The 23,871-nt window shown below is 39.6% G+C and overlaps 1 protein-coding gene across 1 annotated transcript; it reads right to left on the bottom strand.

Annotated features, from left to right (window-relative positions):
- Positions 1-20: 20 nt before the first annotated feature.
- On the bottom strand, positions 21-22,896 carry tent4b (terminal nucleotidyltransferase 4B). The gene is made up of 12 exons (XM_068311103.1): positions 21,981-22,896; positions 9,443-9,566; positions 7,956-8,002; positions 6,799-6,919; positions 5,276-5,383; positions 4,639-4,767; positions 4,159-4,372; positions 3,883-4,009; positions 3,623-3,726; positions 3,221-3,429; positions 2,970-3,116; positions 21-2,734 (listed from the first exon to the last, which is right to left on the bottom strand). The coding sequence occupies exons 1-12, from the start codon at positions 22,544-22,546 to the stop codon at positions 2,576-2,578; spliced, it is 2,055 nt and encodes a 684-aa protein (XP_068167204.1). The 5' UTR covers positions 22,547-22,896; the 3' UTR covers positions 21-2,575.
- Between the last annotated feature and the right edge of the window lie 975 nt (positions 22,897-23,871).

The following is a 23,871-nucleotide window of genomic DNA, read 5'->3' as shown; positions in this document are numbered from 1 at the left end:
CTCAAACGCAAGGCAAAAGCTTGTCTCAAATAAGTGGTTTAATTGCACTGTTTTTATTGCATGGATTGTAATAGCTGCAGAGAAACAATGTTCCAGAGTACAGTGGGTCTGAATCTATTCTGCAGTGAAGAGAAACAGTCAGTGGGCATTCAGATGGCACGAATATTCACCTTTTTTCCTTTTGAGTCTAAAACAAGACCAGCGCTTCAATCAAGGGGCGTTGCTAGACATAAAGCTCGACTGGGGCACAAGACCACATGTCGAATTATCAAAACTAGACTTGTGTTATATTTTTTAGAGCTTTCTTTTGTCTTGACATACTTCAATCCTGGTTCTGTAGTTTCACACGATAAATGGAAAACTGGGAGCACACAGCAGCCCACTCATTATAACATACACCTGTACACACTGAAGTGTTTGGACATGTGTGCTGTGCTGGTCAGATCCAAACAGCAAAGATGCACACCTTAGGGCTCACATTTTGGGTTAAAATTCAATGCATAGACATGGTGGTTAAAAATGTTTGTGATCTCAACTATTCCCTTGTCAAATTTGGATTGTTAAACTCAAAATGTCAGATTTTACTGAAGTAGAGCAGGTCAATACAGGAGTTCATTCCCCGGTGTAATTAGTCTAGCAATACCCCTGCTTCTACATACTGCATTTAAACTGCAATCGTTGCACTTTGGAGTGCAGGGGACAAGATACAGTACTTAAAACTTTTGAACACCGAGTTTAATACTATGCAAGTTATAGAATGGGCTGAAATGTTCAGTGTCTTAACACATTAGGGAAAATTTGCCTGATGGTCAACATGTCATCCTGCGACTGCAGTGGTTCTAGTAATGATAAACCATATCATGTGAAGTGGCTATTATTGCTGGCTCCTTATTTGTTCCATGGTGGATGACTGATGTCACATTTGGGAAAGAGACTAAGGGCTTGTGGTGTTCTTTGGTGAGTGGATCCCTCTAGCAAGCACTCAGTTCAATTGGTTTTCTATAAGGAGCTGCTCGTTCACGTTAAAATATTGGGATATTACAAAGAAACCATCTTAATCTAATGCTGTCTACACACTCGAATCGTGTTGATTCAGACTCGATGTAATGCCTCCACCTACAGGTTAGTTTTTGTACTGCAATGCCAGAGGGCACTGAAGTGTACAATGTTTCTATGATAGTTTATAACACTAAATAAAACAAGCTCCCTTTTAGAGTAAGCAGACCAGCCACATTAAAACAAAATTCTCTCCGAGAACTTTGAAAACAGTTTTTAAACCTTTACAAAGTAACTTGGTCACTCAACTGTCACTGGAGAAAAAACAAAAACAAACAAAATCAAATAATAAAGGTGGCATTTTTTACTGTACCTGAATTAATTTTTCTGATCCCACCAAACTTATCATAGTTCAAAAATAGGATTCAAAGATATTGGCTCTGATGTTAATACATTTATCTACGTCCATATAATTAATAAAAAATAAATACATTTCACAAATACAAATGATTTTACAGTGGGTGACTTACCAAAGAAATATATTATCACCCATAGTTGTATTGATAACATTTTTTCTCAAGTGCAGGACTCCTCAATAAAACCATTGTCATCTCTCATTAATTTAAAGTTGCAGTCTTTAAACCTCTTGTCTAGCTGTGCTACTGAGCTCAGTGAGAAACCAGGTTTATTATAGGACTGTATATCAGTACTGACTCACTTAGCGCCTAATATGTTTACACTGTAGCACACATTCAATGAGCAACCTGGAGTTGCTGATGATTTATGTTGGCAATAGGACCAAAACCAGCCGCTGGCTTCGGCCAAAAAAACTGCGGGCACAATTACATGTTTTCAATAGGTATGTTTTATAAAAAGGTAATATGAAACATTTTTTTCTTACTTGCCTTTTTAAACCTGTCTTGCTTATATAGTTTTTTTTTTTTATAAATCTTTGTTGTAACCATTTTTAGACGTAAAAAGATTGAACCAACAGAAAAATAAATCAACAAAAAAAACCTCATGCATAAGGTATGTCCCACCCTCAATGATTGCATTTGTAAGATACCATCATAAAAAAAAAAAATCAGTTTATATTTTTGTCTGTTTTTCAACTAACATTTTTCTTTTTGTACATTTTGTGTCATTTCCTTTTTCTTCTTTTTGTGACAAAATTTTTTTTAATCAGTTTTTCCAGCCAGCAGGTGCAGGTATTGCTCCAGAATCAATTCCAGACACCCGATCTGTCTATTCCTGTACAGCAGGAGGCGCAAGAGGCGAGTAGTGTAGGTGCCGGCTGTGGAAAGGACAACCACTCTGTAAAAGAAGCTGGTGGGAAGCAAACAAGTTTTTATCCATGATTTCAGTTCAGGTCCAAGAAATTAAATCCCATTTCCTAACATTATTTTTTTGTTCTTTTCTCTGCTACGAATTGTTGCTTGTCATCCCTTGAAAGCTTCAAAAAGAGACAGATACTGCAGATGTGTTCATACGTCTGACAACCTCCATAGGCTGGAGTCTGGAAGCGGAACTCAGACTGGACTGTCAGTTGGTTGCAGACAAGAATGGGAGAAGGTCACCACTATCTACAGAGGCCATCTTGTGTCGAGTCTCGCACATTTTTCCTTTTCTTGCTGTTGCCCTGATGGTGTGGCTTGTTGCTCTGATGACTTTTGGTACTGGAAGAAGAGCTCTGCTGCCCGTGGTGGCTGCTCTTCTGGTGAGAACGGGACATCCTGGCCTGGATAAGGAACAAAGACAGGAAAAAAATGTCAGTCTTCCTTCAGGATTTCCCTTGTGTATTACTATAAATTGTTGGCTGACAATAGTGGAGAAAGTAACTTCCTTAGTATCTTTTACATGGTTTGTTTAATGATAAGCATTTAACGGTTTCCTTTACATCTTATGGTGCATAGTGTGTTGTCATGTATTGTAAGGGTGTAGCTAAAAAAAATAAATGGCAGAATTGAGCATACCTTCCCTCCCTTGCTGCTTGCAGATGGAGAGCTGGTGTTGTGGCTCTGTATTCTGTGATTAATAACGACAGCTGGCTTTTCTCTGTGGGTGCTGGAGGCCTGGCCTTGCTGTTGCTTGGCTGTCTTACATGGTGTGCCATCAGAATCCTGAGGGAAGCAAACATAATGGAAAATTTGTAACAAAAGATTTATATAACACGATCGAATACAATAGCACCATGTTTGAAGACGCCCATGTTTGCAAGACTGACCGCATCACTGGAGCTGGACGTTGAGGACGTGGAAGAAGGCGTCAGCGGAGAGGATGAGGGAGAAGAGCGCACCGAGGGCGATGGAGAAGAAGAGTTAGATGAGGTTTTGCTGTGGGGAGCTGAAGGTACGACTACCACGTCGTCGTCATCTGGAAGGTTATTGTTGCGCTCATCAAGCTGCTGGGATTTCAACAAGGAGACATCGTTTCCTACAGAAAAAGAGGAGACAAATGTAAAGAGAAGGGTCAACTCAAGCCAGCTAGCCCTGCGGATTCAACTGGCCAGGAACTGTGGATAATCAAGCCTCCCATTCAAACTCTCTTGGAGATTTTGGTCAAATTTAAAACATTCAATTTTATTATTTTGTGAATTAAAATGAAAATTATTATAGTCTGGACGCACTGTTGAGTGGCAGCTCATTCTGAGTAGGGCTCCCCCAGTTCTTTCGAATCCATTTCCTGTATTCGTCTACTTCCTGCGTTACTCTGATTATTCGGCCAAGAATGCTGTTATGGGATACAGAAAAGGTGTAGTTGTTATACCAGCGTTTGTACAGCAGACTGACAGAAAAATATCAAGTACTGATCAAATTCATACTACGTTACAAGAGATATCAGTCATCTTGTCCCAACACCTGTGGTATGTAATGAATAGTTTCTTACCTTTCCGTCTCGTTATTGGGATAGTACTTGGCGATGGGTGACACGGCATGGCTCAGCACTACATAGGCATAATCAAAGGCCTGCTTCACCTGCATGGCACCATATGAACTCCGACCAACATCGTTATCTGTTGAATGCGAAACCAGAGGTCAACATATATGTATGGTATGTGAATATGAAAACTTTTACTGACCAATATCTGAAGAGGAAATTTGTTGGGTTTTTTTACATCTAACCTCCTACATCTGCCTTCCCTTCATTCTTCACTGTTCCTACCTGGCTGGAGTGGGTCCTCAATATACAGCATGGAGGGCCGGTAGCCATCCATCAAGTTCTTCTGCACTTCATCTTTGGCAACATAGCAACCTCCATCTTTAATCCTGATGCCCGTTTTAAGGTAGTTGAAGTGCCGACCGTAGAGCTCGAAGAACTCAATAAGGAGAACACCAATGTTGCTGTTAGGACTGCACACATCGTCCCTGTAGTGAAGCTGATAAAAAAAACAAGGATGTCAGAATGACGCAAATGGAAATTGCTCACTTGTGTCAAGACTTTTATGCGCTACATTTACATATAAGAAACAAAGTTCTTGTAACTATTTTAAAAAGAAAGTAACCAAGAAGGGCTGAAATAGATCAGATGAATTGTACAGCTGTCAGTTATGGTTATGTCAACAAGAACCCCCCCCCCAAAAAAAACTTAACAATAAATTGGAATTATATACAGGATTATTGTTAATGACAATGTCTATCTGACCTGCAGGAAGCTGACAGCCATGAGAAAGAGACTGTAGGAACCGATCCCACCAGTGAAAACCTCGTTCAGGTCCCTCTGCAGCAGGAACTGCTTTAGCACCAAGACCAGGTAAGGCAGCACAGGGTATTTCTAAGGGAGGAAACACACAGTAAGACCATCATGAATACCACATGCTGTTCCTTACAGCACATTCTAGAGGAAAACAGGAATTTAAAGACTTTCAGGTATAATGACATACTGGTGGTGAATTCACACAACTTGACATAATCTTATTTTTTACTTTATGAATTAAAAGATTATCTCATTGTATGCTGTTAAATATCTATAAATTGATACTAGAGGCTTTGTGTGCAACCCAGTTGATTTTGTCATCCCGTGTCTGCTGGTTGGATTGTCAGCTTAATTACGGAAAGCCATGACACCTGGATGAAAGGTGATGCAATAAAAAAACAGAACATTTTAATGCATTTCCAGGTAAAGAAAGGAACTTTTTTCCTTTAACATTTACCACAGACATGAATCTTTGTAGGTACGGATCTACAAAAGGGCATCCTATATTGTTATGGCCCCAAATATACATGAGCAAGAGGAATAAAGGGCATCAAAAACCTTGTTGCATAAATGTCCCAAGTTGTACCTCTTTGAATTCCTTGATGAGACGTGCAGCTTGAATGCCACTCTTCATGTTGAAGCTGATGTCCACTTTGACCTCAGTGAATGAGTCCGTCAGTTTGATGATAGGAACCTTGGCACACATGAAAAAGATGCTGACGTAGTCATACAGGAAACAGTCAAACAATCACAAGAATAAAATGTCTGTCACGTGACACTGTACTCTAAGACATGCAGGAGACAACAGGAGCTCCAAACTATCAAATCTGTTGTAACCCTGAATATCAGTCACAACCAATAATGTACAACCCTGTGTATACCGATCTAGAACTAAGCTCCTTAAGCAAAGAATTCAATTGCCAATCTGCTCTCTAAAATGGCAAATTATTGTGAAACCTAAAACACTAAAACAAAGAAAAATATTAATCCACATCCATTAAGTACAGAAAGAAAATAAATTCTGAGCGAGAAAAAAATCCAATCTCCACACGGTTTATGAATAAAACCAGAAACAAACAGTTGCACAAATTTAAATACAACAGAATCAGAAGTTACAAACAAGACAAAAGGCTCTACAAAAGTTTGCATAAACATAGAAGAATTAATGTGTGTTTTCTTGTTACTTATCCAAATTACAGTTACAGGTACATGCATTAAACCAAAGTACTGATGTGGTTAAGACATTTTCCTTGAAGTACATGTCAGCACAATGGTTAAATACAAGACTTCCAACCAGTGCAGTCAGCAGCTTGGATTTGTTGGGACAGCCTTATGATTTAGAGCTGGTTCAACTGACTGTTGTCTAACACTGTAGTGAGTGTCATACTGATTAATGACTGACAGTGACGTATGACAATTATCAATCTTTACATATATGACAAGAAAGGTTTAGGACATGACGAAAGACGTATCACTATTTTACTACAAATGAAATTGTCTACAGGGGAAAACACTCAAAACTTAGTGAGAGTTCTCTCAAATTTTTATATATCACTTTTTCAACATTTGAAAAATGTTCAACTTCTAATATTTGAATCTTTGCATAAATTAATGGTTAATCCAACCTTGTGGTTTCAGTAAGAGGCTACTTGAACGCATCCATATCACAGATTATATGGGTCTGTTAAGGCATCACGCGTCTTTACTAAACTTGGCCAAATAGAAATCCCTGACCTTGGTTGGAAAATTATTCACATATTCAGAACATTGTTTATTGTTCATGTTTTACCACAAGCGGACTGGGTCATGGTGTCACTTCCATAAACACATGGCCAAAGAATGCATGACATTTCCTTTATTTGGCAAAGAAATCTCAAGTTTAAATAGTGATTTTGTGAGATATGGGCTGGAAAGACAATGAAAATCTAAAGCTGAAAATATTGCATGACTGGAAAAGTTTTTATGGGATTATTCCAATAATGCAATCCTTGTATAATCCAGTGAGTATTCTCCAAATAATTTGGTCGTATTCATCTTGTAAAAAAGCAAATTGTGTATATGTTCTTTCTAACACATTACACACACAAGAGAAAATCATGGCAGACTTACTGTGGCCTTGTCCAAAACCTTGATGGAGTTCTCATCTGCAATATTTCTCTTCCGAAGAGCCTCTTCCAGCGTCCAGAGTGGAAGGGTGTCCCACTTCCCAAAAACGACTAGGTCAATGTCGCTGGTGGAAAACAAGAGGTGTGGAAGGTGATGCTTGGAAACATTATAAAACAGCCATCCATAAAGTAGCACAGTGAGCAAGGCAATGATAAACAATTATACACACAAATGAAAGGTATCAAATGGATGATGATTAACCGGCACAATGAGAGTTAGTCTGCTGCTGTTGTGAGACGCCTCTACTTTACTGTTACATCATGTTTTAATGTTTATCTGCATGGATGACTTCCTGCTCATTCAGTAGCCAGTCTAGATGGCATTGTCCCAGGAAAGGTAATACTTATTTCCTTGCTAAAATTTGTATTTTTATGTTGTTATCATTTATTCACAAGATAGAAAAACAAATAAACAATAAACAAATACTGTAACTAGAATAATGTTAAGTCTCTTCTCTCTGAAGTTATATGACGGATATTTTTTCAACCGTATCTTATGTACAGTACATGTTCCACACAGTAATACAGATTTTTGGCTATGCTTCCCCTTGTTGACAAGCCAAGTGCAAGTTGAGACAGTGTTTAAGGAAGCCACACATGCCATGAGTTAACTACACACAGACATTACAAACCCATCTAAAAACATTATACTCCCATGTAAACAAATATCTGTGGACAACTCACATATGAGCTTTAATTCCCATTTAAATAAAGACATATTATTGTGCCCTCGGGTTAGGGCAGACACACAGAAATAGATGACGTGCATTTGTGCATCCCCAAATAGCTTACTCCCATTAATGTGTTCAGCATAGTGTCAAGAATCCACTAATCCAGGTGACTTGTCTGTGTTGAGGGAGCAGGGATTTATTGTGTTGTGAAGGTGGCTGTGTGTTGGGTGTCTGCTTCAGGACTCTCAGAAAAGTTAAAAATATAAAAGTCCTGCATCAGCAACACTAAAAGTGTCGAAACCACTTCATTAAAACAAAACCAATTGAAGATTTGAGATAGAGAGCATTTTACAGTCACCCACGAGAAAATGCACAACCACTCAGCATGTGCTTAAATTTCTAGATTATTTAAAGAAAGCCAGTGGCTCACCTCGTCGGCAGATAAAGACCAGTGCTGAAACTCCCAAACACTTGGACCTAGGAGAGAGGGTGCAAAAAGGGAATTCTATTAAATTATTCATGTTTTTTTAATCAAGAAATCAAATTACTAGATGAATACTCTGACAGACAAACAAAAGGTGCTTCAATCAGACAACTTTCTCTCATTTTCCCACAATAAGCTTTATTGCAACAAAAACCTGTTCTCCAAGCTGGATAAAATGTTCCTTCACAGTTTGGCTTTGAATCTATTTAATGACAAGCCTAAACAAACTGCTCGGGTGTGGTATTAAAGCTACCAATCAAGGGTAAAACGTAAGTGTGCAAAGTCTGAGTCTTTAAAACCGCATTGCTTACTTTTTCCAGTGAAGGAACAGTGGCCTCAATGCAAAAAGCCTGTTTAATGCTGCACTGATGTGGAAACTTTCTATTGAAGGAATAAAAAGCAGCAAGACTTGCATACATAACAGTCCTTTTATCCACAGATCTTTTAACCTGCATCCCAATCAAGCAAATGCAACAACTTGATATGCACAAAATAGAACAATAGTGTCAGAAATAGAAGTAAGCCTTGACTGATCCTGCACTTCCCTAAAACCACGTCCATGCATCCCACTCCAACCAGTTAAATAAAATCTTCTCTCAAGTCCAGTCACATGTCAGGCTAAGCTGATTGTGGGATCATGTAAGTGTAAAGTATGTCTTGAACACTTCTGTGAAAGCAGGGGTAAGCACAATATCCCACAAGGTGAGCTATGTTTAGCACCAGGGATGGACATGTCAAGTAAAATTACTATTCCAAAAAGTATTCTGTACTATTGAAATATCATTGGAATACTAATGTACAATAATAGCATGCAAATATCAGTGCCCAACGAGACTCGTCACTCCCTGTCAAACCTTGATTTCTTCCATGTGTGTGAACCACAGACAAATATTTCAAATACCAAACTATACTACATTCCCCTCACCGCCAACAACAACTAGTATGTTTTAAAGCTCACTTTTGATGCCGCTGATTATACCAAAAGGTATAGTCTAGGTTATTAGTATCTAGGGGCTGTCTAACCATCTACGTGTGACGATTTAACAAAAATTTCTTTTATTAGAAGATCAAAATGCTTGCCGACTTTGCGGCAGATGTGAAATAAAACAAAACAGGATTGGCTTATTATGTTCCTTAATTTAGGAATAGCTCAATATTGATTGGACAATCTTTATAGGACACAAGTTCAAGACTGAGCTACAGTTGAGAAGCTGTTAACCCCAAGATGGCTGATGTACAAATACATATCCAACGCAGCCTAGGGAACAGTGTGAAGCCAGTAAAACAAACCCTGTAATCTGTTAATGGGGATGTTTTCAAATGGAGACAGTTCTGATCCTGACCATCAGTGACACACAGGAAATTCAAGTCTGTCACACCCTATGACACAAACAAATACAAAGGAGTTTTAGGAGAGTGGGGGTAGTGAGTACCTCAGCAATGGGCCACAGGTCTTTGATGACTTCCTTGATTCTGTCCACCACCTCCAGCCTCATCTTCTCCTCCTCCGGACGTGGAGAGATGTATTCATAGAAATCACTGACCTCCTCATGCAACCTGCATAGCACATAGAAAACATAAGAATGAAAAGGCGCTTTTAATGATAATCCAATGGGTAAAACAAATACATGTTTTCAATACATATAGATAAATAACAAAAACGCATGCTGCACATATAATGTCATTATACCCTTTCGAGATGATGGCAATAAGGAACAAGAAGAGTAGCAGATCATAAATATAAACAATGCCAATGGGGCAAGAACCTCTGCCTTGCATACAGATGTCAAACACTGAGTCACACTGAAAAAAAAAAACAGCTAACAGAACTGTTTTAATTGAGACACAAAAGACATTAATGGTATCATCAGATTGAACTGATGAGATCTCAAACTTTTCTCCTCATCCCTCTGTGTTCAAATATCAAAGCACCAAAGTCATCTTAACTATGTCCGCTTGGTAAAAACACTTGTCTAAAAACATCAGACATGAAAGTTAACTACTGTATATCAACTCACTGGCTACTAGTTACGGAACTGAGGGTGGCGAATCAGAAGAAGATGGAGAACTTGCAGCAGCTTACAATGCATTAAAGGTTGAGTATGTCAGCGCCCACCCAAGAGCAAAAAAGGCATCGCTCTAAGTGAAGCATCTTGTGATCGGTCAAGAACAGAAAGAAAACACAATACTGTAAATGTCTGGAGCATTGGAGAAAGTTTGCTGATGTGTATCAATGGCCACAAAGCGCTGGCAGCAAATGAGTTAACCATAATTTTTCCTTGTTCAGTGATGGAGAGATGGTGCTGAGCAAGGCAGCAGTATATAATTTTTCTTATCAGCAGTTGAAAACCTTTTGCACAAGGCATGTCCAAAGATATGATTTCATGTGGAAGCAGGATGAGAAGAAAGGTTTTTCCATGAAAAATCAACTTTACTTTGGTAAGTAGATGTCTAGTAAAGATTAAGCGTATACAGACATTCTCTGCATACTTGCATTATCAGATCTGCTGTGAAAGTACAAGTTGATGTATGCCTACGAACAAGATCAGTTGTTGGATTAATATCCTGACGACATAGTCTGTTCTAATATATGAACGGAAGATGTGTGCGTGGGTAGGTGAGCAATCTAATTTTTATCATTTCATATATCAGGAAAATAATTTCCTCTACACACTTAAATGGGAGGTTAACTGCTGAAAAAAGGGGTTATTTTACAAGAAAGAAACGGAATAACATACATTCTGAGAACAAAGAGTTTAACTGATTTAAAGTTGTCCCACACCAACAAGGTCTTTCTCACAAAACTGGGGAACTGAAATTTTTTACCGAGGACTGTGCTGCTTTTACCCTTGGAATAAGGGTGTTTTACCCACATACTGACCTTTTTTATTGATCAATGTCTACATTCACATAGACGGACAAACAATTCCATAGTGACAAGACGAATCATATGTTGTTTTTTAACAAGCCCCAAGACCTAAACTACGTCAGCAAAGAACATTCTCTCTGGTGTACAATGGAGAAAAGGAGAAAAAAGATCTCTCTTTACTTAAAGAGTAGAAAGTCAAGAAAAAAAACTAATAACTACCAAACTACCGTTAAATTAACTCTGAACTAGTCATCAGTTAGCTTACCAAAATATAAAAGCAGCAATGAGTATGTATATACTGTATATGTAACATATAATAAGTATTATTAAAATGTCTCTAGACAAAGTTTCCATTTCCACTGGGGAGTTTCCTCCTTTAATTGGCAGGAATTTCAGAAAAATGTCAGTCAGTTTTCTGTCAGTACAAAGTCTGACCCAAAACTTTTAAACACAAACGTTGAAAAATAACTATCAGGCACTTCGAAATTGGAATTGCAAAATTATAGGTTTCTAAACAGAGAAATTAGAAAATCGAAGAATGCTCAATTCAGATGTTCCAAAGTAAAGAAATTAAACAACAGAATTTTTTTGTTTGGTCATCAGCCCTTAAAAAACAAAATTTTGTTCAGTGCACATCTCAAAATCCCTGAACCGTTTTATATCTGTACTGTACTTCTGCGCGCGTTTTTGTTATACAAATCACATCCCTCATACAGACATATGAACCAAAAATCCATCAGGTCTGAGTGGACCACAGCATCAATGGTATATAGGATGATTAAATTTCCTTTATTTTTTTAAAGTCCAAAATTAAAAGTCAAACTGATGTTTGTTATTTTACAAAAAAAAAATAAATTAAGAAATATTTTTTCTTTTGTAAAGTAGATAAGGTTGAACGCCTCCGTTCATATGTACCCTTCTTTTAATGTAGAAAATTACAACCACTCCAACTTTTCACGGCTGTGCAGCAAGTTTAAGTTTCATTTTGTAGTAAAGGAAACTCAGCAGCTACTTTGTGGAATGTACCTTCGGTTTTAGTTTCATGCACACATCAACTCTAAGTCTAGAAACAAACTAAACTGGTCTCAATATGTTGTAATAACATATAAATGAGTACTTCTAAACTTCATTAAATATGAAACTAAAAAGAGGGAATGTCTGACATTATCAACATCTCAGAAACACAAACAATACAATAAATAAAACATTTTTGGTAAAACTACTATCTGATACGTGATCACTTTTCACTCCACAACAAGTTTCATTTCACAATAAACCCTGTCTTCATCACTGAGGGGCGGTACCAACGCTGTTACACTTCATGCTCTGCCTTCTTGGATCAAGTTCTGCTCCTCCCAGGGAAGCACAACGCCTCTTGGCACCACTTATAACCCAAGTTGGCTTTTAATGTTATGTAATGTTGTAGAACGAGTTTTCATAGAGCTCTTCTCCTTAGCACTTTCCTATCATTTGTCTCATGACTTTTCTAATGTTAAATGCTTACAGATGGCCATCTGTACTGTGGTCTGTCAGTTCGCTTGTCTTGTTGTTCAGATGACTGAAATTTACTCAGTGTGTGCATGACTAAAATCTTAAGGGCGGTAATGATGGAAGAGATGAAACATGACTACAGAGGATAAAACAACAGCGAAGGCTGTTGTGAGAGCAAGTCAGCGACAGACTGAGTCATTGACAGCTTTTAGTCCATTGGGTTTCCGTTTGATATCTAAACATGCAGAAAAACTATTGCATTGCAACTATTGCAACTATTGCACCTAAATGCAATTGTCCAATGATAGTTTGAAGATGTAACAAATCTGACAACTAACTGGATCTGCACAACTGCAGCCTTGGCACAGGAACAGTTGCATGCCTACAGCACGATTATGTATCACCAAGGAAAAAAAGAACTTTATTCTAGATACAGTAACTACAAAATTACTTTGATCCAGATAATACTTTGACATGTGAGAAATTGTACAGAAATGTCATTATGTTACCTTATATTTAAGTAATCGTGAAAAGACAGAATTCCAGGAGAAACATAAGCTCCTTGGCAGAGGTAAAGGGATCCCAGCTATTTCACGCCAATAGACTAACTAGTGTATAGAGCAGGCTTTGGCAAACTGCGGTCCACAGGCCGGTAGGCTTTGAAATCCAGTCCGCCAAATTTGTTGGAACTATGTAATTAATTTCATGAAATAAATGCAAAATAAAAAATAATAAATAAATATGTAAATATGTAAAATAATTTTTAAAATTGGCCTTGCATATGTATGCTTTGCTGCCTGTTAAAGACGAAAACCTTTTATATAATGATTTTTACATGTTATTTGCAAAAGTACAAACAATCTCTCCATCCATCTGCTCCTCAGCTGGCCCACCTGCCAAATTTTAGAACCGTGTGTGGCCGACCAGTCAAAGTTTGCCCACCCCTGGTGTAGCATGTGAATCAAACGTCAACTATTATGGAAAAGAGTATTTTGTATTTTGAAAAATTAATATTTATAGTAAGCTATAATGGGATCTTCTACATCTAGAGACTCCCTATGAAGTCACTACAATACCTTTTCAAAGAAGTATAACTTTGCTAAAACCTACAAAGAGGGGGAAAATTGGAAAGGTAAGAGAAACAAAATGTGAGACAGCAAAGTTCAAATTAGGTTAGAATACTTCAAAGAGCTGAACAGAAAAAAATGTATAAAACGGTAGAGTGCAAAGACGCATGTATAAAGTGGAAAAGAATAACAGGAAGAGAAAGGATTGAGAGAGCGTTGGGTGTGGTGCTGAAATGCCTTCATGCGAACAAGAGCCATCTGTTAAGTTGGGTAGGATGTGAGAAGAAAAGGTTGTTGTCGACTCAAACTGAGCAATACTTAGTAACTGTCTGGATATTTTGGCACCACAGGGGGGCACAAGAAGATCTATCAGAGTGCTTTAAAATTTCATAATAAAAACAATAAATGTCAAGAAGCACTTGCCTCGAACAACAGAGAGCTCATAGATGACGGTGTTCAATTAAAAGATGTAAGCTACACTGTTGCGCATTTAATCAACTTAATTGTAACAAACCAATTATATCACTGTTGTAGTCGCTTCATCACACAGTCTCAAAATCATAACCCTTTTGCCGATAGTTTTAGTCTTGTATCCTTTGTAACATAAGAGTGTCATGTGTGTCACATGACACTGCCCAACCTGCACAGGGTAGCCAGGAGGCAAACATGTCGTATTACACACTGCTTTTCCAAATGAGGACAAAACAAACAGAGGCAGGGGTGTCAATAACTCGCAGGTGGTGAATTCATGTTCATTAATGTTTCATCAAAGGAGTAACGCAAGGTGCAAAATGTTGGCCAGTGGGACCGAGGAGCTCTGGTTTCACCGAGCCCAACGCTGCTGCCTGGTAGTGACAGTCATGCCTGACTGATGCTGTATTGTCGTGTAAAAAAAGAGCAGTTGAGACTATAAATATGGTAATACCAGAGTCACAATTGACATATTGATAAGTGGTATTGGGAAATACATAGGTTAAGTGCAATACATAGGTTAATGTTTTTATCCTTTTTTATCTCTTACTTTTTTACGTCTTCTTACCTTGTGTCATGATGGATAGCACTGCGCTGCACTTTACGGAATTTGCTTTGGGATCAATAATCTATCAATTAACTAAGAAACTTGATGTAAATTAAACACAGTAATCATGCATGAAGTGGCCTGTTGGACTTTGAATACACGGAAGTGCATCAGAGTGTCGTTCACATAAGTGTGGTGGAATACATCAGTGGCTTAAACCTTGGCTTAGCCTCTACACAAGGATAAAATTTATTCAGCAGCGGTAGAGATGTATTAACCAGAGGGGGGGGGGGGGCTGTAAGTCAGGGTGGTTTAACACTTCTGTGTTAATGACACAAACATTTTGACAGTAAGTAGTAGTGCTGCTGCCTATGTAGGAAGTACTAGTGGTTTTATTGAGAATTCTCAAAATAAAGTGCAGTTTCAATCCTGCAAATTAAAAATTAAATCAATGTGCAATGTGTAACAATCATTTTAAAATTGAATGTCTTCATCATAAAAATTTAGGTTCAACAGATTTAATTCTGTAAACTGCTCTTTGAGGTTAACAGGTAGGATCAAGTACATACAAACAATAAAACAGCAAAAAAAATATTTTATAAAAAGAAACTTTGTTTCAACTCTTTACTTCTTAACAAGTAGTACTATACATTGCATTTTATTCAATACAGGTCAGAGCAAAAGGAAAGTGTTATTGCCCACTTGCTCTGTACACGTGCCGAGAAGGTCATAGTCTGAGCACACAACCACCTCGTGTGTGTTGCTTGCTGACTGCAATAGTCCTGAGCATGGGAAGGGTTTCCATTGGACAGGAAGAGAGTAAAAAAAGGAAAGCACATTCCTCACCACCCATACAAAGGCTGAGTTACGGAGAGAGTCCCACATGTGCTGGTCAGGAGGGGCATGTTTCACCTGCAGTGTGAACGACCCGTGTACACGTTCCTGATTTCACTGGTTTACATGATCTGGCTTTGAGCCAACCAGCACAGAGAATGACAGAAGAGAGCGTGACATATGTCACAGCCAGAGGAGGATGATGAACCACATTTCTAATAATGGCGCTGAGGTGCTGTCTGTGTGCCAATGTTGGGAGGAATCAATCTCCGTATGCCAGCTACAAGAAATTGGTATAAAAGCAAAAGCTGGGGTTGCTAATCAGTGAGCTATTAACCATGAGATTTTCTGCTTCTCCACCCAAAACTGGCCACCAATGAAAATTGCATTAAACAGTCCAGCACAGGCTAGTCCTGGTTTATACTGTAAGTACTGTCAATTTGGGCCACGGAAGTAAACTGTTTCTGTAGATATGCAACACATCAGAATATGAGGTTAAAATTTTTTTAAAATGAGACTGAGGGAGAAACTTAAAGCTGTTAAGGCTTGTTTACAATTCCATATTTTATATTCATAAACATTGACAACATACTCCCAAATGTGCTTTTGGTTGACACTGATACATCCACAACATGACACAGAAGGCTCCAAAGTTTTCCACTGCCACCAAAATTGTACTGACAAAGCAGGTTGGGAAAATGTCTAGAAAGTAAAATCAAAAACAGCAAGGAAAGGAAGGGAGGAAAGAAAGACAGAAAGAAACACACCTTTATTATCCCTCTTGGGGAAATTATCTTTACACTTTTACTGATGCATTTTTACAGTATTTGTTAGTACAGGCCCCTGAAACAAACACACAACAAATACCAGGGGCCTGTAAGCATACAGTTAATACACACACAATAGGAGGCAGAGTGATGGATCGTGACTTTGGGGTGCGCCCCAAATGAGCAGCTTATAGAGGGGACAGCGCCTTGCTCAATGGCGCCTTATCAGTGACCGGGAGGTGACCTGACACCTCCCGCTGTCAGCTCACACTCCGAGGATTGCTGGCAGAAGCAGGAATTGAACCACAGATGTCTGATCATAAGGCGTCCGCTCTACCACTGAGCCACTGTCGGCCCCAGTTTAACATAAAGTTTTACATAACGGTGATCTTTCTGGCCATTACATACATTGTAATCACCGTGTGCTCTCCTACCTGGACACCGGGGGCTTTGCCGTCAGAGTGCTCTTCTTTGACTTTTCAAGAGCCTTCAACACTATCCAGCCCCAGCTCCTGCAGGGCAAACTGACCTCCATGGCTATGGACCCCTACCTCCTGAGCTGGATTACGGACTACCTAACGGACAGACCCCAGTACGTCCTTATGGGGGACTGTTTGTCTTCTATGGTGACCAGCAGCACGGGGGCGCCAAAGGGGACCATTCTCTCCCCCATTCTCTTCACCGTCTACACATCAGACTTCAAGCACAACTCGGATACCTGCCACATACAGAAGTACTCCGATGACGCTGCAATTGTGGCATGTATCCGAGAGGGTGATGAGGGGGCGTACAGGGCATTGGTGGCTGACTTCGTGGAGTGGTGCCAACAGAACCAGCTCCGGCTGAACGTCTCCAAGACCAAGGAGATGGTGCTGGATTTCCGGCGGGCACCTCCCTCTCCACAGCCGGTGATCATCGAGGGCAGTGAGGTGGAGGTGGTAGAAAAAAATAAGTACCTGGGACTGCAGCTAGACAGCAGACTGGACTGGTCACTCAACTCGGACTGTGTGTACAAGAAGGGGCAGAGCAGGATGTACTTCCTGAGGAGGCTGGCCTCTTTCAACATCTGTCCTAAGCTCCTTCTCATGTTCTATCAGTCCGTAGTCTCCACTGTGCTGTCATATGCCATTGTGTGTTGGGGTGGGGGGGCCAGGAAAAGAGCTATGGACCATCTCAACAGACTCATCCGCATAGCGGGCTCAGTGGTCGGGCTGAGCCTGGACTCTGTGGATACGCTTCTGGAGAGCAGGACCATGTCCAAAGTCAGGGCTATCATGAACAACACCAGCCACCCCCTGCACACCACCTTCTCCCAGCAGAGAAGCACCTGCTGTCACACAGCTCCTCCACAGAGAGGCTGTGGTCCTCCTTCGTGCCCCGTGCCATCAGGGGGTACAATGACTCTCTCAGGAGGAGCGGGGGGGAGGTGGCGAGGTCAGCACGCTGTTGAATGGATTTAATTTGATTTTATACTGTTTATATTTTAATTTTATACAGTTTATATTTTAATTTAATTTTATACTGTTTATATTTTAATTTTATACTGTTTATATTTTAGTTACAGTTAAGTATATGTATAAGTCCTGTTAGTGCTGCATGTGTCTGTTAGTGTAGTGTATGTCTTGTGGTATGTCCTGTGATGTCAGTGTTTCTTTTTCTCCTGGTGTTTATCCAGTATTTATTCGTTATGTAATGCCTGAGCAGTGGATATGTACAATTTCCTCCGGGATTAATAATCTATCTATCTATCTATCTATCTATCTATCATTGTGGCATGTGAATGCGCAGTTTGTTTCGAGCTGGGGGGTTTTGTGGCTGTTAATGTGTCTATACAATTTTATTATGCCAATCAATTTCTAGTGATATGCTGCATTTCATCCATATCTGCAAGCTCGCCAAAGGGTGCCTGTATCTGTACTTTGAGGAAGAAGAATCAGAGGAATCAGAATCAAAGACTTTGTCATGGCGTATACATAAAACAACAAAAGATTCAGGTAGTAAATTACAAGGAAAAAATTATAAGAAAAAAGAAAAAGAAAAAAGAAAGAAAGTGAAAACACCAACACTTATCACTCTGAATTCTGTGCATCACAATGCCCCTTTTCCGCTAAAATGTATGGAACTTAGGAACACTGCATCCTGCCTACAGAGTAAAAACCCAAACATAACATCCAATAAGATTACAGTCCAGTCAGACAGAAATGGGCAACAGCGCTACCAGGCTAAACTCGCCCTTCTTGCAGAGATCGCACAACAGCTTGACAGAGAGGACCACTGCAAGGTCAAATGTCGAACACCATTGACTAACATAGTGCCTTCATAATACATATGGGCTTTGATTTCTCAATTTCAAAAGTCATGAAATAATTTTTAAAAAGTTGAAAAAGTATACACAACGATTATTTTGTCATAAAAATGCTTTAGTCTTGTTATAACCTGGCCCTGACAAAAAGGCAGTTGTGACATAAAAAAACAAAAGAATCAATTGTTGTCAAATGACAGAAATGTGTTACAGTCATCAAAAGGTACAGTGTGCAAATGAGTGTGAGTGATCTAAATATACTATTACTACAAAACTGGCAAAACTTTATGATGATAATGCTGCTGAGATGTAACCTCATTCAATACGTGGAAAAATAAAGCAAAAGTTAAATACACAGCACACAGAGACTATTACATTGTGTCTTTCTGTGAAATACCCATACACGTTCTCCAACATCTATGCAGAACTGTGATGTGCAATAAAGCCACAATGGTTCCACCTTGGACAGGGCTGTGCAAAAGGTCCTACAAAATTCCAGTGCCCAAATAAAGCTAAACTGTTGTACACCAACAGAAAAAAGGGGTGGAGGGACTCTGTTAGGACTCCCAACCTGACTAGATCAACACTGAACGAATCTGATTGGACAGGAACTGAAGAGAAGCAGGGTTCTCTCTTAGGAGGCTGGCTTTGTTTTGTGGAAGTGGGACTGTGTGGAGCATGTAAACATTGGTCCTTTCCATCCTGATCCCAGCTGCTTTTTGGACCGTCTCTGTTCCAGAAAGACTCAGGGACTATAAAACACAAATACACTCATGCCTTTGCCTCTCTAGCCAACCCTCATGGCCAAATATAGTGTACAAACCGTCCCATGGAAAAATGCATCAGAATTTACTCCCACTCTCACCCTTTCAGCTACTTGCAAATTTAAAACCCAGATTCCCTGACTACTTCTGCCTATTCCCTAAACTACTCAATTTGCCTGGACACCCAATGTGCTATTCTTGCACCATAATCCTACAACTACTTCAATTGTAAAAAAACAAAAAACAAAGCTTGGTCCAAAGTCCACTGGATTTACATACATTGCTAGAATGTAATAAAACACTGAGTACAAATCTTTAGTTATACATGAGAAAACTGCACTGTGGCCTTAATGCTTATCTCACTCTGAGACGGGTAGCTGTAATAAAGAGAGCCATCACCTTCATGCACACTGGCTGAAAAAAGGGTGTACCTAAAGCAAGAGCTAATAAGCCAGAACAAATATGACAAATGGCCAGAGGTGTGGTTTACAGTAGTAGGAGACATAGTATTGACACTTACGGGCAAAATATTATACTGTCAAATTTTTGTTACTAGCCATTGTACTGAAAACAGTCAACATTTGGTTCTTTCCAGATATGGCATGCACTCTTGGAAATAAGCACAGTATGGTAAAACAGACAGCCCTCAATGGTAATGACTATGGTCGAGGCTCAGTAGTTCAGATTCTGGTATTAGCAAATCTAATCACTAAAGAATGTCCTTAAGCAAACAAAGAGCAGCTACATAACTAAACGAGGATCAGCCAAAGGCTGAGAGTCACACTCTGGTTTCTGCTTGTCTACACGTGTCCAACAAAAACGGGTGGTGACGGGGGAGATCCCTGCACTCAAAGGGTCTTTGAAAGTGGAGTCCCACTCACAAAATAGTTGTCCCGTCATTATATATGAAAAACAGCGATGAGGTGGAAAAGTCACCTTATGTAGTTGTAACAATACTAATCTGAACACGTTGCAACAAAACTAATCTGAACAAGAAACTCTTGTTGATATGAAAGTACCCCTGTCCTCTGAAATTTTTAAATTATTAACGTCATTTATACATGCGTCTTTGTTTCTATAAATAATGGCCAACTATTCAAGTTATTTGTTTGGAGTAGGAGCGAAGAGGAAGTGATAATACTAGAAAATCTGATAAATTTCACTCCCCTTAATGACTCCATGCTCTTATTAGATTTTGTTATCTGTATGCTGTTTAAAAAGGGCACACCACCTTTCCTTGTATATTACTAAAATTACTCAGACATTAAGTCAGAGTCAGCACATTAAGGTTTGCTCAAGGCATTCAAAAGTAACTTGACAACTTTGGCAAAGGCATCAAATGACACTTTACTAGCCTGTTTGTGGAAGGAAAATCGAAATCTTCCTATGTTTCTAGAAAATTACCCTGTTTCATCTCCACTGCTTTCTCTATTTAAAAGCTACGTTGTTGACAGACTACTACACTCAAATACATATCTCTGTCATTAATCATATGACAAAGTCATTTAGATATGACTAAAGTCAAATGACTGAATTAACTTTAATGACGTGCATATCAAAAACATCTCGACAGCCATTCAGAACTGTCAGAAAACATTTCAGAAAAGTCTCTTGGATGAGAGGCAAATCACATTCAAGTTTCTCATAAAAGTCTGAGAGAACCAGCTTGACTTTCTGGACTGAACAGCAGAGATTAAAATTGACGGAAGACTAAACATCACTGTTTATCAGCAGCCTACATGTACAGACCGATACATGTCGTTTGACTTTCACCACCAACTGGAACATAAGTGGAATCATCAGAACCTAAACCATCAGGCTGTGAACATCCCTGCAATGGCCGACGGAATGAAAAGGAGCACACAAACCTCAAGAGAGTCCTGAAGAAATGTGGCTGGCCTAAGTTGGCCTTTGTCAATCCGCTAAGAACTGTGAAAAGGCCTACACAAACACAACACAGCAGAAAAGGAGGGCCTGAGCAAAAACACTGTCATTCCATGTGGCTGGAGTGTCAGCAAATTAAGAAGGACTTTCTCCAAGCACAAAATCCCAGTGCACATCAACCCCAGTTACAAAAGTAGACAAAAACTGGTTCACAGGAAGGGTAAAGTTCCCAAACACAAACCGAGCAGTGTTGTTTATACAGTCCAATGCCGAGAGGCGTGCAGGAACCTGTATACATGGGAACCAAACAACCACTCTACACTGTATGATTCAACACAGGAAGGCCAGATCATAAGGGCAGGACCCAAAAATCCACCTTAATCTATGTCCAGTAGCCATATCAGTGTGTTTGCGACCTCACAAGAGTTTAAATCTTGGAACTTGAGAACTTCAGTTGCTTCAGCTTCAGCCTACAATCTACATTAGCATATTGCAATGCATAGATATGGTTTAATGGATTACTACAATATGTACTCTATTTCAAATTCTATTAGCTAAAAAACAGCACTAATAATTCAGTTACATTACAAAATTACAACATAAAAGGTGGTTTGAGTCATAGCTACTCAAAATGGTGATGTTCTCTGAGACAAAAGTCTCAAAGACTTTTAGTGCAAATTTCAACCGATTTAATAATTTACAGGATTAAATTGACTGTGTACAATTTGTAGTGAATGTGTTTATTACTGGCAGACATTCGTGGATTCATTTGGTGTCGCCTTAACCCTAGACTCAAAGGTGGGTGGGAACTACAAGGTGTGTTGGGTGGGAATGAGCGACAACCTCGATTTCTTTCTAAAATCACAGTATTTAGTGTCTAAAGTCGACGAAACAAAAAAACTATGCAGAGTTTACATACATAAGAAGCAAGAGTCTGTAAAACAACCCGAACAGACAACTTCAGGGAAGTCTTACCCAACAATTCCCTCGGAGTAGTTCCTGACTTTCCACGGCGTCCCCGTGTAGGAACCATAGCCTATCGTGTTAGGGTCGTTTCCACCGTTCAAGAGGCTGGAATTGAATCCGAAAGTGCTGGCTTTATTGTCTCTTTTTCTTTTGTTCGGGTGTCCGTCCGTCAGCCCCCTCCAAACCACAGCGACCCCGCTGCTCTGCTGCTGCCCCCCTCCGCTGACACCGCCCCTGCCAGGGGCACGGTTGTTGTGATTGCTGTTGCTTTCCAGTGGTATAAAATCCCGTTGCTCTACTATTTCTCCGTTCCCTATTGAGGACGACATCCCCAAAGGAGTCCTAGCTTCACCGCCTCCGGTGTTTGAGTCCAATCCGCCGTCTCTGCTGCTGAGGACGGGTATCGAGGCTCCGTTGACGTTCTCCTTAAGGCTCTTCGTGCTCTGAGATCCGGTCGTATAGCTGTTATTTACATGCAAGTATCCGAGCCCTTGTGTCGTCTCCCAAATCTGCATCCACAGGTTGTTAGCGGGTCCACGTTGTTCTGGTTGGAACCAGGCGATTCTCGGATCCATCAAACGAAAGTGTAGGCAAAGCGCCCCCCCCACCGCCCCACCGCCGAGCAGCGCCGAGCCCGTGTGCAGCTAGCCAGGTCGCTAGCTAACGTTAGCTAGTCCGAGGTAGCTTCGTGATGACTGTAGCCACTGCTAGCTGAGGTTCTCTGCTGCCCTTTACTTGTAGAATCGGGTAAAAACGCGTTCCTTTGGGGTAACAGTATTTACACAATTGTCAGTCTAAAATATCGACGCGAAACGCTACGCGAGTGTGAGTGAAGTACTAAAAACGGTAGCTCAAAGTTAAGGTTGCGGACCGCAGAAGCATGCGTCTTCTGCCTGTCGAAGCGTTTCTGACCCTCTCCTCCTGATCGTGGTTCCGTCAATGGCGGAGAGTAGGGTGCTACTGCGCATGCGCGGAGCGATTTAAAAGGGGAGTAGCAGCAGTTATTACGCAACAGACGAGCCGATTGTAGTTATATAACAAGGGCTGGTTTATTTTTCTCCGGAGTGGAATGGACAGGATGTTAGGAGTGTAAAAATGTGTTGTTAGGCCAAAAAAAAAATTGTTTTAAATCACACAGATTTTACTCACAACAGACGTTTTCGTTTCTATGCAAATGAATGTTATTCCTCATTTTGTGTGAATGTAAATATCAGGTAACAAGAATACAGTAACTATAGGTAAAGAGTAATCAAACTAGTAATATTACAGCTATTTTTATTAATTAATATGTAATGTTCGGTTTACTCACTATATTCTTGTTAGTAAATTAGTAGTTCCATGATTGATTGATTGATGCAAATAATGTGACCCCTGAGCCAAAAAAAAAAATCTTCATCTAGCATTTGGAATCACGTTGTTCTTATTTTTATTATTAGTTTGACAGTTCTTGATGTATATTTAACTGATGATGTTTTGTTTTTTTTCTGAGTCCCTTTTTGATATTATATCAAATTTGACATCCAACTACATCAGCAGTTCAGCCAAAACCACTAAAATATAATGAGTTGTTCCCAGGGCCATACCCCATCTCTCTGGGAACAAAAGATCCACCAATGTTTTCAAAAACTTTGTGAACAAGCAGATGAACCCGCAAAGAAGCAGTAGTACACATTATTTATCCCTCTGGGGAAACAATCTTTTTTTTTATTTTTTAAAGCATCAATGATAAAACCACAACCTGCTTAACAGTTTATTTGGGAGTGTGTGATAACTTTCTAAAAATACAAAACACGTCAAATAAATTTCCTCTGAAGCCTCCAAGCAGCTGTCATTGAAGTGGTTGTGTAATTCATTAAAAAGCACTTTCAAGGAATTTCTTTGAAGGAGTATAGAATCAAAA

This window comes from Antennarius striatus, chromosome 1, assembly GCF_040054535.1.
Source record: "Antennarius striatus isolate MH-2024 chromosome 1, ASM4005453v1, whole genome shotgun sequence".
Taxonomy (NCBI): domain Eukaryota; kingdom Metazoa; phylum Chordata; class Actinopteri; order Lophiiformes; family Antennariidae; genus Antennarius; species Antennarius striatus.
This window is presented reverse-complemented; position numbering and strand designations above follow the sequence as displayed.